The following is a 13,046-nucleotide window of genomic DNA, read 5'->3' on the forward strand; positions in this document are numbered from 1 at the left end:
CGCATAAATGCAGTGTTGGGGCAATATGTATCCATATACACATATGCATAAATACCACAAACTGGTCTGAACATCAAAAATAGAAAATTGGATCTCATACAACTTTGTATGTAATGCGTGATTAACACCAAAATGAGTTAATCAATGAGTTATTCTATAAAAGGATAGGCTTGCTAATGGATAATAGTCATATCGCAAATAGCTTATTGATTCTTCAAAGGTAATGGATAATCCCTAGCAGTGGTCAATAACCAGAGTTTTTTTTTTCACAACCGCCTTGATTGATATCCTTCCGTTAATTCTAACAGCAAGTATACTTAATATAGGTTCATGATAAATAAATAAATAAATAAAATCATACATATAAAGCACACCATTGGAGCAAAAACCCTTTTAAATCAGAAGTTGAGCGTTATTGGACAACAAAACACTGCATCTCCTCCGTCTCCATGTGCAGAAGCTCCGGGTTGTTGAAAACATTGCGCATAAAGACCGATGCTATACAAAGTCGTAAACATAGCTGACGAGAACCCCTTTGATAATATACTGTTATAATGATTTTTTTTTTATCGTACAGATGCTGTGGGCTGTAAATGTTTACAATGTATCAAGTCCAGCAAATAGCGACGGTGAAAAGAATAGAAAAGAAAAGAGCGGAGGAAAACTTATGTAACTTGTGTTTGAGCCCTTTAGTGTCACCCCAGATTTACTGTACATATCCCACTATCTGATCATTAGAACATTGCTCCTTCTTTTCTCAAATAAAGAGAGTATACTTAAGAGTATTCTGCATTTTAACTGTTCTGATTTCGGAGAAAATACTTTCTTTATCACCTCCCCACCAAAAAAGAGAATATTTACAGACAACGGCATTGTCCTGATTCAGTCTGACATCAAGAACAATCCATGCTTCACATCTTTATCTTGAATGGGATACACAGTGTAAACAAACACTCAGGAGCTGACAATTACATGTTCCAGTGCATGTTAGTAATGGCCAATCTGTCTGGAGGAATCAGTGATTGATTTTGGGGAATCTATAGAGCAGCAGCATTAATAAGCAAAACAAGTCTGAGAGTCTGTAACAATACTGAAACAACACCGTGAGTGTGTGTGTTTGCGTGTGTGTGTGTGTGTGTGATTCAACAGTCATTTCTAATTCACAGCTTTGCAAATGGAGCTGTTAGTGTTCACGTGCTGTGCAGCACCAACATTTAGCGATATCAATAATTCAAAGCTTCTTCCCCCATCAAGTGTTGACATTAAGTCCCTTTTCTGTCTTTGTGTGCCACTGTGGACTAAGTCCCTGTCGCAGAACCCACCAAAGCTCTCCCCACTCGGTGATTAAAGACCACAGTGAGAAAACTTGTAAAGCCCCCCTGGCCACTGGTCCCTGTACAGCCCCTTTTTTCTGTCTCTTATTGAATATTCCTTGTAGATATTCAACTGAGTGGTTTTTCTCACAGCGGCTGTCTGGAAGGCTTGATTTCAGCACAACTAGTCTAATAGGGTTGCTTTTATTTCCATTAATAGGCCTCTCTCTCCCTCTGCTAAAGCAAGGGAGATGTTTTCAAATCCTATTCACATCTCACCTGCCACTTTCTGCCTCTCATTGAAGCTTGTGTGGGCTAGTGGAAGTGTGAGCTTTTTGTAATTCTCAGTCCTGTCAATGCTAGTTCTTGTTAATTAGTATTTTGTAGGTAGGTAGGTGAGTTTGTTTGGTGCCCTCCTGTCTTGTTTCGAGACATTTCATTAAAGTCAAAAAGTCTCTCCCTCATCTGCCACCCTTGCTGTTTGCTTTTTAAGGAGAATCCAGACAGAGAAACACTCAAAACACAACAGTTGGAGATCAAAAATGAGCACAGTGATGGCTTTATGGCTATGAGAGGCTCAGGCGATGCAGGGCTAAAAAAGTTCTGTCGCAGAGAACCGGGTTTGACCCAGGCAGAGCACGATTGGCAGTGTTGGGAAGCCAGCTAGGGATCATTGTCGTTGCACTAGAGACTCTTACTTCTTCATGTTTGGGGCATCTGTGCAAAGAGGGGTTGGATCTGGGGGGTTTCTTTATAGCTCTTAACGGTTAGGTAAAAAGAAGACACATATAACCGTCCAGATAACACCAGTAGAGATGAGCAGTAACAAGGAACACAGTGTAGCAGTGTGGACCATGCCAAGAAAAAATATATAGTAAAATAAGTAATTTAGTGTGACGCTTTTGACGCTTCATAGCAAAGTAAAACAAGGGGACAAAAGATCCAAGGCTGAATTTAGCGCTTTCTGCTTTCTGCAGTTTGTGTTTCAATTTGTCACTTGCTTTGGAAAGCAAAGTGTCGTCCCCAGACATCAGAATTTACCAAATAGATAGGTCTCACTTGATTAACTCTGATTAATAATGACAAGATGGGTGTGAAGTCAGTCAAAATATTGCATTCATTGAAAACACACAATACACAATCAGTCATTAACTCCGGGTCAGAAGGATAAAACAAATCCAGCAGAAGCTTTAACTCCACATAACATCAGACCGCATGTTTGACCGGCCTTTTGATCCGGCATCTGTTGCTGATCAATGTGCCGGTGAACTGCCGCGCCCTCTAACTTGGGTCTGATTCCTATAATTAGGCCAATTGCATCACCGCTCTTTATTTGACTACCATTCAGACTGGGAGAAAAAGTATACTGCAGAAAGACCTCGGAGCCCTGGCAGGAAGTGCACCCACAGGGCAATCAGGCCCTGAACGGTTTGGAGCAATGATTTCACACTGAAAGGTCATCCCTAATTCTGGAACTCGTTCGGCAGTGTCACGGCAGGTAAGACACTAAGAGGTGAAGGTGATGCTGATACTATTTTACACCATGTCAGTTACTACAGGGTGGCCAGCTGGGTGGACGGGTGGAATTTTTTCCATTGACTAGTTTGACTAAAGGTCTGGTCAAACTACACGGTTATACGCGTTTGGTGACCTAATGGCTCCTTCCTGGCTAGCAATCGTAGCATTTTACAGCCACAAACATGCTAGCGCTAGTCAGTCAAAGTAGCTCTCCAAGGTGTTTTATCCTATGGCTTTTTTGTTCTCAGAAAGTACATGATTTCAATAAAGATTTATTGGGAATAAAAAGGTTCTTAGCAAGCTTGCTAGCTAAAAGAATGCCAAATAAAGACATATCTGTACAAGAAACACTTCACGTCTCAAACTGTCTACAAGCTGTACTTCTTTTGTAGAGCAGTTTATACTCTGGCAGAGGAGTTTAAATAAAACTTCCACTATTTTCGGACTCAGAATTAACATTTCACTCAGTGTAGTAAATAAGATATTCCGGGTTTTTTTGTAGAGAGAACTACTTAGTCGATGTCCAGTATCAGGAATAAATGGACACCCTACAGCCAATCAGAATGGAGTGTTCACCCAGACCATGGTATAATGATATATATAATAAATGATGCACATTTATCTCTGTTTCTTTGGACTTGGCAGGTTTCACAGTTGTTTGTTAGCCACTGAATGTACTTATTATTAAAGTATGTTGAGCCGGTATCAATAATAAGTACAAAGACTATCAAAAACTTTAGCTAAAAAAAACAGAATCTCCCACTGGCTCTGTTACTCAGCTGGCTACTTTGAGCGTGCAGACTGCCGGTGTCCTTTAGTCTCTGCTGTGGCATTTTTTGTCCGACTGACTCGTCTGATTGAAAAATTTCAGACATGACTGCATCCTGAACCCACTCATCTGTGGCCCCGACCCTATCAACCGCGACCCAGCAAGCGCAACCAATTCCCCGCTTTCTATCTGGGTTTATTTTGGATGAGGGATGAGGTGTATTTTTTATTTTATTTTGTCGTTGTTTTGTTTACCAACTGCCCAGCCTGCTTACCAATTGTTCCAGTGGCTGCTTTTGCAGAGCTGAATGGGCTTTAAGGAGGGAGCGGTACGTTATGGCAAGGAGGGATCATATTTCCACATTTCCGCCTTGCTGGATTAAGTCAATTGGGTCCGATAATGCACATCCTCAGCAAACATTGACCTGCTTCTCAACTCTGTCACAAAACAGAACCACCAGCTGGCAAGAAAAAGGAGGAAAAGAATAGAAGGCGGACGGGGAATTCAAAAATCTAAATTTGCAAAGGATTCTCATCGGAAGCAAACAGGTTTATGGGATTGTGAGCTCTAATTATATAGGATTCATTTTGTTTGGCTTGTTTGTTTGAGTTTTGACTTCTTAAGAGACAATCATCATATGCAAAAGTTGGATTCACACACACACACACACATACACAGACATAGAAAAAGTTATAAAGAGTGAAATGTGCGCAGTGTTCAAGAGGACACACAATGGTACAAAACTACAATCTGAATTACATTTCTTTTGGCACACAGAATCAATCACTTGTATTTCCTGCTGGAACAATGCACATGGGGGGAGAAAACCAATCATGCCTTTCAAGGTGCGGGGTGAATTATTTTTATTCACCGTCTCATTATGACGAGTACTCCACTATCACAGAAAAGATTCATCACAGCCCTGTTTTTTGTTTCTCGCAGATATTTCATTGAGTCAGACATTGAGGGAGCAGAGAAGGAAGAAGGGGGGAAAAGAAGTAAAGAAGAAAAAGATAAAAAGCGAGAGATTCAGAGGGAGGCTATGTATAAAGCATAATAAGATATCGCTACAAAGGGGCCATGGTCTGGAGTTTTCACAGTCTTTCATATACAACAGGAGCAGTAACAGTGCTGACTCTTTAGTCTCCCTGCTGTGATGACGCCTGCCGCTCGGCACTGTGGGAGCAGAGGGAAAGCAGAGTCCACCCTCTAATGTATTCTGTGTGTGTGTGTGTGTGTGTGTGTGTGTGCATGTTTTAGTTGTGGGTGTAAATGTGACACATTTTATGCTCTGATGACTCCTTAAATCCTGTTTCATGCTTTCAATTTGGTCCCAGGTTTCCAGTCATGTGACCCTTCGAGGCAGCAGGGGGTTCCACAGCGTGACGCGCAAAAACACATCCCCTCCTGTGGACCCCCTCATCTTACACTCAACTGCTTTAGCCGTTTCATCTTTAGATGTAGAGGCTGAAGTGTTAGACCTCCCCACCCTTTGTACTTATGATCTACATTTCTGGATACACAGTGTACCCAAACTGAGTGAAGCCCTGCCGGAGCTCCCAATAAAATGTGTCACACTGAAATCCAGTGGGGTTTTTTCTCAACGGATCGTCATGTGCACCTCTCTTATATTTACATGCTTTAAAATTGACTATTGCTTATGCATTGGTTGGATCCGCGCACAAATTTATAACATAACTGCATTTCCTGTCAAGCCAAATGGTTCTCTGACCAGCTCCGAAGAAGATTTTGGATGAGTAATACATCCTCGCTGTCTTTTGATTCTATTTTAATGTGGCTAAGCATTGTCTGATTACAATCTGATTGCTTAAAATGCAGTTAAATCTCAAGTGTAAAGAGGGTCTTAGAGGTGGAAGAGGCATTTAAGATAACAAGGTCAATATGATAACTGTGGCTGCAGCTGCTAATACATCTCACGTCATTACTAAACAAGCAAACAGGCTCGGAGAAGCAATTCGAAGATTTGGCCTATTTGTCAGACTTCAGGATTAATTTTTATGTTTGAGGCATGTAACCCAGATAGTTTTTATTTTTTTATCCTGCTGGTTGTGATGTTTCTTTTTTTGTTAGCTAGAACTCTAGGTTGGTCAGTGATCTAATCAATCCTAGATTCTTGTGACTTTTATCCCCAGCTAAAAAAATAGTATTTTATTATTCTTGTTACATCCACTTTTCACAGTAGTTCTTGTATTTGCCTAAAACCAGAGAAGTATAACACACTATGCGAAAAAAAATGTTGTGAAGCCAAAGCTTGGATTTAGTCTACTGAACCATAAGGGTGCTCAATTGACCCATATTTGATGTGTGCTGTCTGTTTTTGCTTAAACTAATACATACATAAACATAGTTTTCATTTAATATGTCATTTTATCCACTTCTAATATGATGAAGGACATTCCTGACAAGAGCTACATTAAATTGCTTTATTTTTTGCACAATTTATTCTTTTAAAGAAATACTTCATTTAGTTGCCTGACAACCTTACCGTGACAATAAGACTCCAGGAAGTCACTGTGTCCAGTAAATAAATAGTAATAATAGTAATAATACTTTATTTTACAGTTTGGTCTTTGTTCAGATTAAATACACAACTAGATATAACATTATTGTAACATTATGATATAAATTAGTAAGCTTTTTAAATGATTATATGCAGTTTTTATTATTGTAATATTCGACAGAACTAGGCTAGCTGTTTCCCCCCGTTTCCAGTCTTTGTGCTAAGCTAACCAACTACTGTGGCTTCATATTGACCATGCAAACATAAGTGGTATTAATCTTCTCATATACCTCTTAGCAAGAAAGCAAATACATGTTTTTCACAAAACTATTCCTTTAATGCGCAACCCTGTTTTAAAATGGATTTCTGATTCTAAAGTAAATATATACCCAAAACTGTGCCCTGTCCTTAAATGCATTCGGTGGGTCATTCCTTAACTGCCATTTCTGAAAGTACATTTTTTTTCATTCAAGAGTTTTAGAGTCCTGTGGCGAATCCAAATTTTCGGGAAACACTGAACTGAGAAACACTGAGTTTTTGAAATGCAAACAGTTAAATTTAATGTTGACAAATATGCACAATTTAAACTAAATGTCAGCCGTCCATAATTCAATTCTAAAATGATTGGTATCATTATTTAAAAAGCCATTTTGGTCATACCCAGGTGTGCGGTATTTCTACAGTATATGTTCCTGTGTGTTTGAATAAAAATATGTTTCTGCATGTGCGTGAATGTATGTGCGTGTACGAGAATGATGCTCCGTGGAGCCTCTGCTAGCTGCAGCATCATCCAGATGCCGCCTCGCTGCCTCCTTATCCCTCCTCTGGGCCGGCTGTCACCACACAGAGGTGACGATCAGAACAGAACAATGCCAGTGTGACAGCCTCCATTCTCTGTGCTGGAGCCTTGTGGAAAAGAGGCGACCTTCAGCTGCAGATCTTATGAAGGCGCTTCTGAATAGCCATAGTACAAAGCCCTGCATGTCTGCTGTCCAAAGCCCAGCACTCATCATGTGTGCCTGTTTTTAGAGCCCTCGGGAGATTTCCGTAGGGGTGAATCATAAGGGAATGTTATTTCTTCCAAGCCGTTCAGCGCTTTGTTGGGCAGATGCCGCTTTGTTGTTGCAAGGTTTGTGGGTAAACTTGCTGTGTTATTCTTTTCCAACTTCGGTGCTTTAATCCCGTATATTGCTTCTCGGCTTTGGTTCGTAAAGCCAATCCTTTTTTTTCAACAGCAGTTTCTCACTTAATCATCTGTGTGATGTACTGTAATGCTCAGATTGTTGTTATCATTACCATGTAGATATTAGCTGTGAGACAACACTCTAATATCACCACAAGTGTACACACGGTCCTGCCCTGTTGGCTCTTTGAAGTTATGGTTTCAGATGCCACCAACTTGGGAGGCCATCCGTTTGGCAACAAACGTCCGTTTAGTGATTTGATTGGTGAACTCCGTTTTGTGAAAAGCGAACCAATCAGAAACAGTGTCACCCCCGCCACATTCACCAGTATACCAACGAGCCACACAAACACACACATAGATCTGCACTGTTGACCAACGCAAGGGTTGGTGTCTCCACTCAGAGATTACTTGTGCCATCACTCCACATGCATCCTTTCCCCCTCTCTTTCTCCATTTTCTTCCTCTCTCACACAGTCACCTCTGTCTTGCTGTTGGTCACAAAGTAGGGCTGTGTGGGGAGGAAGTGCTGGCTGTGGCTGTGGCCTCTGGTGCTGTGGAGCTGGTTGGGCTCGAGCACCGTACACTGAGGCCTCTTGTGCCCGTGGGTCTTCCTCCGACCCACCGTCTCAGTCCCGTCCCAGGCCTTCAGCCCCAGCCCCATCGAATGCCCAGCTGCGATTGTGTTGGAACTGTACGCCATTGGGCGGCCCATTGTTGCTGAACTGTGGCCCATTGTAGCTGAGCTATGGCCCATTGTAGCTGAGCTGTGGCCCATTGTAGCTGAGCTGTGGCCCATTGTAGCTGAGCTGTGGCCCATTGTAGCTGAGCTATGGCCCATTGTAGCTGAGCTGTGGCCCATTGTAGCTGAGCTATGGCCCATTGTAGCTGAGCTGTGGCCCATTGTAGCTGAGCTGTGGCCCATTGTAGCTGAGCTGTGGCCCATTGTAGCTGAGCTGTGGCCCATGGCTGTCTCGGCGGCTCTCGAGATACCCAGGGACGTGCCACCTGGCATGGTCCCTGCCATGTGTGCCAGGGAGGTAGCCCCGAGTCCTGGCGGCTTGCTACTGTGGCCATGACCATGACTGTGATTGTGAGAGCTGTGAGAGCTGTGGCCCAGGTGACCATGGCTGCTTTTGAGTTTCTGGCCATTCAGTTTGAGTCCCCCTCCTCCTCCTCCGACACCGGCTATGTGCCGTTCTGTCGGGAGGGTTGAGACGGAAGAGATGCTGGGCATCTCAGTGACATAGGTGGCCACCGGCTCCGGAGTCAGTTGACCCAGGGAGGTCATGGGGGTCATGGAGGTCATAGGGGTCATGGAGGTCATCTGGGCGAGGGAAGTCATGGGCGTCATAGAGGTCATAGGCATCATAGATGTCATCTGGGTCATGGAGGTCATCTGGGTGAGGCTGGGGTTCATGTGGTTGGAGGCCATTTGGTTTGAGGCCATGGGGTTGGTGGTCATCGGAGGGGTCATTGATGACATGTTGCCCATGGAGGGTCTGGAGTTGCCCATCGGCTGGAGAGGAAGCCCGCCTTTCGTTGGCAGCTCCACCATCAGCCGACGCTTGTTGTAGACTTCACCGTTGTACTTGGCAGCTGACAGAAGAGAGAGAGAGAGAGAGAGAAACAGTTAAGTGGACATAAAAGAGAAGCTGAGATCGTTGGATAAATGTTGAAATCTGAATAAATTTGCTTCCTTTTAATTTGTTTGCTCTTTTTCATTTGTGAAAAAAACACTAGCCCTGGTTTTCTGTTTTGCTACTGTGGGGCAGAAAGAAAATAAAACCGTTATAAAGAGTGAGTCATAAAAATTTGACTTTCAGCAGTTTGCAGATAAGCTGCAGCCTAAGACACACACATGTGAACACATGCAAACACACACACACACACACACACACACACACACACACACACACACACACACACACACACACACACACACACACACACACTTGGCCAGAACTTTGGATAGAAAACATCCCATCCCTTTTCACTCCCACATTCTGAAAAGGTCGTATAACAAACCCTATATACTTTACCTTTGTTAGTCAGCCTACCCTCATCTACTGCAACTGGCCAAGCAGGGTGTCAGGGCTACTGCAAACGCCTGCATAAAAGAGGCCCATTCGTGCCACCGGGGGAGTGATATCAAAAGGAAAGCCCAGAATGTCTTCTCCACCTCGCCTCTTCCTCCCTTATTAAGCCAAGAAAACATCTCATTTCTGTGTGGTGTGAAGGTGTTCACGAGGATAAAAAGACCATGGTGAATGTTTTTTCCCCTTTTGACATAGCCTATAATAACTAGAAAATATTTTGAGAAGACCATGTAGACTGCCCTTTCTGGGGAGCAAATAAAGGGTAGTGCAATTCCAGAGCTGGAATGCTTTCTGGTACAAAGTTATTGATCTGGTTTTGTTTACGCAACATTTGACATATTTTACTGATATGATAGACTAGTTGCAGAAAGGACTTTTGCGATTCGAGTAGTAGGGTTGTTTAGTGGAATATTAGGGAGGCAAAAATGGATGTGAATAGTGCAGTGGAACGTCGGGTAAAAAAGACAAGAAATGCTAAAATGGGTCGCTAAAGATACTTAGGAGGCCATTAATGTAGACTACTGTTTATGTTTTTAATCGCATTTACATACAATTTATGTTTCTCAAAACAAATATTTTAGTTGCTCTATATACATAGCTTATTGAACCATTCTTCTCGTTGAGTACCTTGGTGATTAGCTTTCAGAGCAGTTATTTTCCGAAAATGAATCTTTTTTTATGTGAAAGAAGGCAAGGCTATATTAAAGGTTGTTTCATAATTTTTTGTGATTGAACTTGTGCTCATTGAAAAACAATGTAATGACATGCTGGATGACTTTAAAACTGCTCAGTTTTTTTTTTTTATAATGACGTCTTCATTTGAACAAAAAGGAAATAGATAACAGCAAAAACAAAATAAACCACAAATCATTGGTATCTGCAGGGGCTATTGGCCAACTTGTTATTTTAAACATTGCTATAGGCCCAGAATTTCCTAAACGATGCGTCCTTATCAAATATATATTATCTAGCTGATTCATTGATCCTTTATCTGACTGAGGTTTGTACAAGCTACAATCTATGGCCCGACCCCAGCTCTGAAATATCAGTAGCCTAACAGCACTGTATATTGATGAATCTATGGTGCTGTCCATGGTGCTGAAGTAGCAGACAGAATTGTTATTGGGTGGGTTGGCGGATTATTAATTGCTGGTAAACAAAAAAAAAACATTCCCCCTATTAAAAAATGTAATCTCTAACAGATTATATTGGTCATTCTTCCTTCATGGCAGCATGTCAATTGTACATGTAACTACCTGTGGCTCCAAACTGAGTGAAAGGACACAATCTCCCTGCCAGCATATAAATAATCAAGCAAAGATATCGAGACCTTGTGGACCGCTTAAATTACGGCTAGTAATTTACCACAAAGTGTAACAAGTGGATATAATGCATTTAAGTGCTGGATTCATCATATAACATGCAGTAGTGCATTCGGTAAACAAGCTTACCAACACAATACCAGCTAAAATATTCTTTGTGGTGTGCTTGGTCTGAGCGTGAATCTGTGACTGACCAGCACAAATAATCTGTTCCAATGCAGACAGTCAATGGCAGCACAGAAAGAGACACAAGCCTCGCTGTGCTCTATGTGTAAGCCTCTTCCCATATTTTGTGTGTGTGTGTGTGTGTGTGTGTGTGTGTGTGTGTGTGTGTGTGTGTGTGTGTGTGTGTGTGTGTGTGTGTGTGTGTGTGTGTGTGTGTGTGTGTGTGTTTGTGTGTGTGCTTGTGTCTCTTTAGCCTTGGAGCAGTCAGGTTTAATGCCTCCCATCTATTCCTCCCTCTGTCAGTCACTGTCACCGAGCTACAGTCTCTCTTATCACTGCGAAACCTTTTTTTTTCTCCCCGTCGAATACACGTTCACAGTCGAGTCATTACTCTTTAGCCCATGTTGCCTCCGCGTCCTTGAAGATAAAGTTAACACACTCAGCGAGTTTGCTTTGCCGCTGTAGCTATAAATCTGCTTTATCGCTCTGCGAACGGGGAGAGAAACGAGTGGAGGGATGGCAGAGATGTTTGTGAGGTGGGGTTAGTTGCCGCTAGACCGCCCCTGGGGATCAAACCTGCTCAGCCGACAGGTGAATCAATCCGGCGGCAGCAGGCTCGACGGATGCACACATCCAGCGGCGTACGTGAGTGGAAAGGGAAAACACAGCTGTTACGCAGTGTGGGCGCCGCATGCCTCTGCACGGAAAAGGCCAGCACCCCACAGAGAGCAACAGGCATTATGCATCAGCACATCAAGCACTGTTTCTCTCAAGTCCCTAAGGGCCAATAACATAGGGACCTTATTAGGGTTGGACCAGTGTGTCAATCTGTTTCTAATTATCTGCCAATTAGATTGTCTACTGCCAAGGTGATGGAGTGTTTTAATACTTTTAAGCCTTAAACGTGCCTTTGTACATTTTTTTTACATGTTTTATATAAAGATTAGATATATAGATTGTTTAAATATATACATTTGTGGGATGTTTAAGTATTTAGTCTAAATGGGTGGATCTCCTTGTCATAGTGCTATCACGCTACCAAAAACATTAGTCTGGGACTTTTATGTCTTATGGTGAAGTGAATGCTGTCTGTGAGGCTTTTCCGCTCTGCAAACTATACGCTTTACGTTTGATGGTTGTATTGTCTTTGGCAGGAAAATGGTCCAATATAAAGATATGCAATGTTGGCACAGGATTTGAGATGTAATCTGAATGGGTCCTCCGTCAGATATCAGCTGCTTTCCCAGCTGCTGAAATACATTAATGTCAAGCCAAGCAGGTGAGCTTTGGGCAATTGTAGCTCATACAATGGGCTGTTATGGACACAGGTGCAAACTGCCTGTGCTTTGTTATAAAAATTCTAGAGAATGTAAAATCTTATGGTCATTAACATTTTGGCCATTGTGGCGGCGAGGCTCTAACAATGATAGAGGTCTGTGTCTGATCAGTCTGTTAGGTCTAACCTGAAATATCTTAATCATTGGATGGTTTGCCATAATAATGGCAATAATGTTGCCCAACGGATTAATCCTACTGACTTTTGTGATCCCTCATCGTTATGTTTTCGAATGTTAATGACTTTGGTGATCCTCTGACTTTTTTTCTAGTAACCAGATTGTCCAAATTTGACTTTGTTCCATTAGCCTGAGCTGTATTTAATATTTAGTGGCAATTAGTCCTTGCTACACATGAAACATTCCAAGCTAAGACGGTGAACATGGAAAACATTATACCTGCCAAACATCAGCATGTTGTCATTGTGAGCCTGTTGCCATGCTGGCATTAGCATTAACTAAGCTCAAAGCGCTGTTGGTATGATATCCCTTCTCCATGCTGCACCAAATCAATTAGGCAGAAACTTTCTCCCACCGTATTTCATTTTGGAAACTCATTTGCATGTAAAGAGATTATAGGAGATTAAATGTTAGCTGAGATGTGATGATAAATTGTTCTAATTTACATTATTTACATTACATTTTTTGGGTAATTTCCCACCGATAATGATCTTTTGTTTGAGTTTTGCATATAAATCACTGCAATAAATACTACAGCGACAGGTGGGGTTAAGTCCATAAAAGAACGCTTGCTGTGTGATAGTTTTATTATTTTCAGTACTTAAACATCGTCCCAGTGGCCATCAGCAGTAGACTGGCTGT

At 42.1% G+C, this 13,046-nt stretch overlaps 1 protein-coding gene across 1 annotated transcript in view; it reads right to left on the bottom strand.

Annotated features, from left to right (window-relative positions):
• Positions 1-7,773: 7,773 nt before the first annotated feature.
• Positions 7,774-13,046, bottom strand: part of shisa9a (shisa family member 9a) — a 43,649-nt gene continuing 38,376 nt past the window's right edge. The window contains exons 4-5 of the mRNA XM_054599408.1: positions 8,268-8,903; positions 7,774-8,045 (exon numbers count right to left, since the gene is read on the bottom strand). Coding sequence (XP_054455383.1) covers positions 7,774-8,045; positions 8,268-8,903 — 908 coding nt within the window. The remainder of the gene's footprint in view (positions 8,046-8,267; positions 8,904-13,046) is intronic.

The sequence above is a fragment of the Anoplopoma fimbria genome, chromosome 5 (genome assembly GCF_027596085.1).
Source record: "Anoplopoma fimbria isolate UVic2021 breed Golden Eagle Sablefish chromosome 5, Afim_UVic_2022, whole genome shotgun sequence".
Classification (NCBI taxonomy): domain Eukaryota; kingdom Metazoa; phylum Chordata; class Actinopteri; order Perciformes; family Anoplopomatidae; genus Anoplopoma; species Anoplopoma fimbria.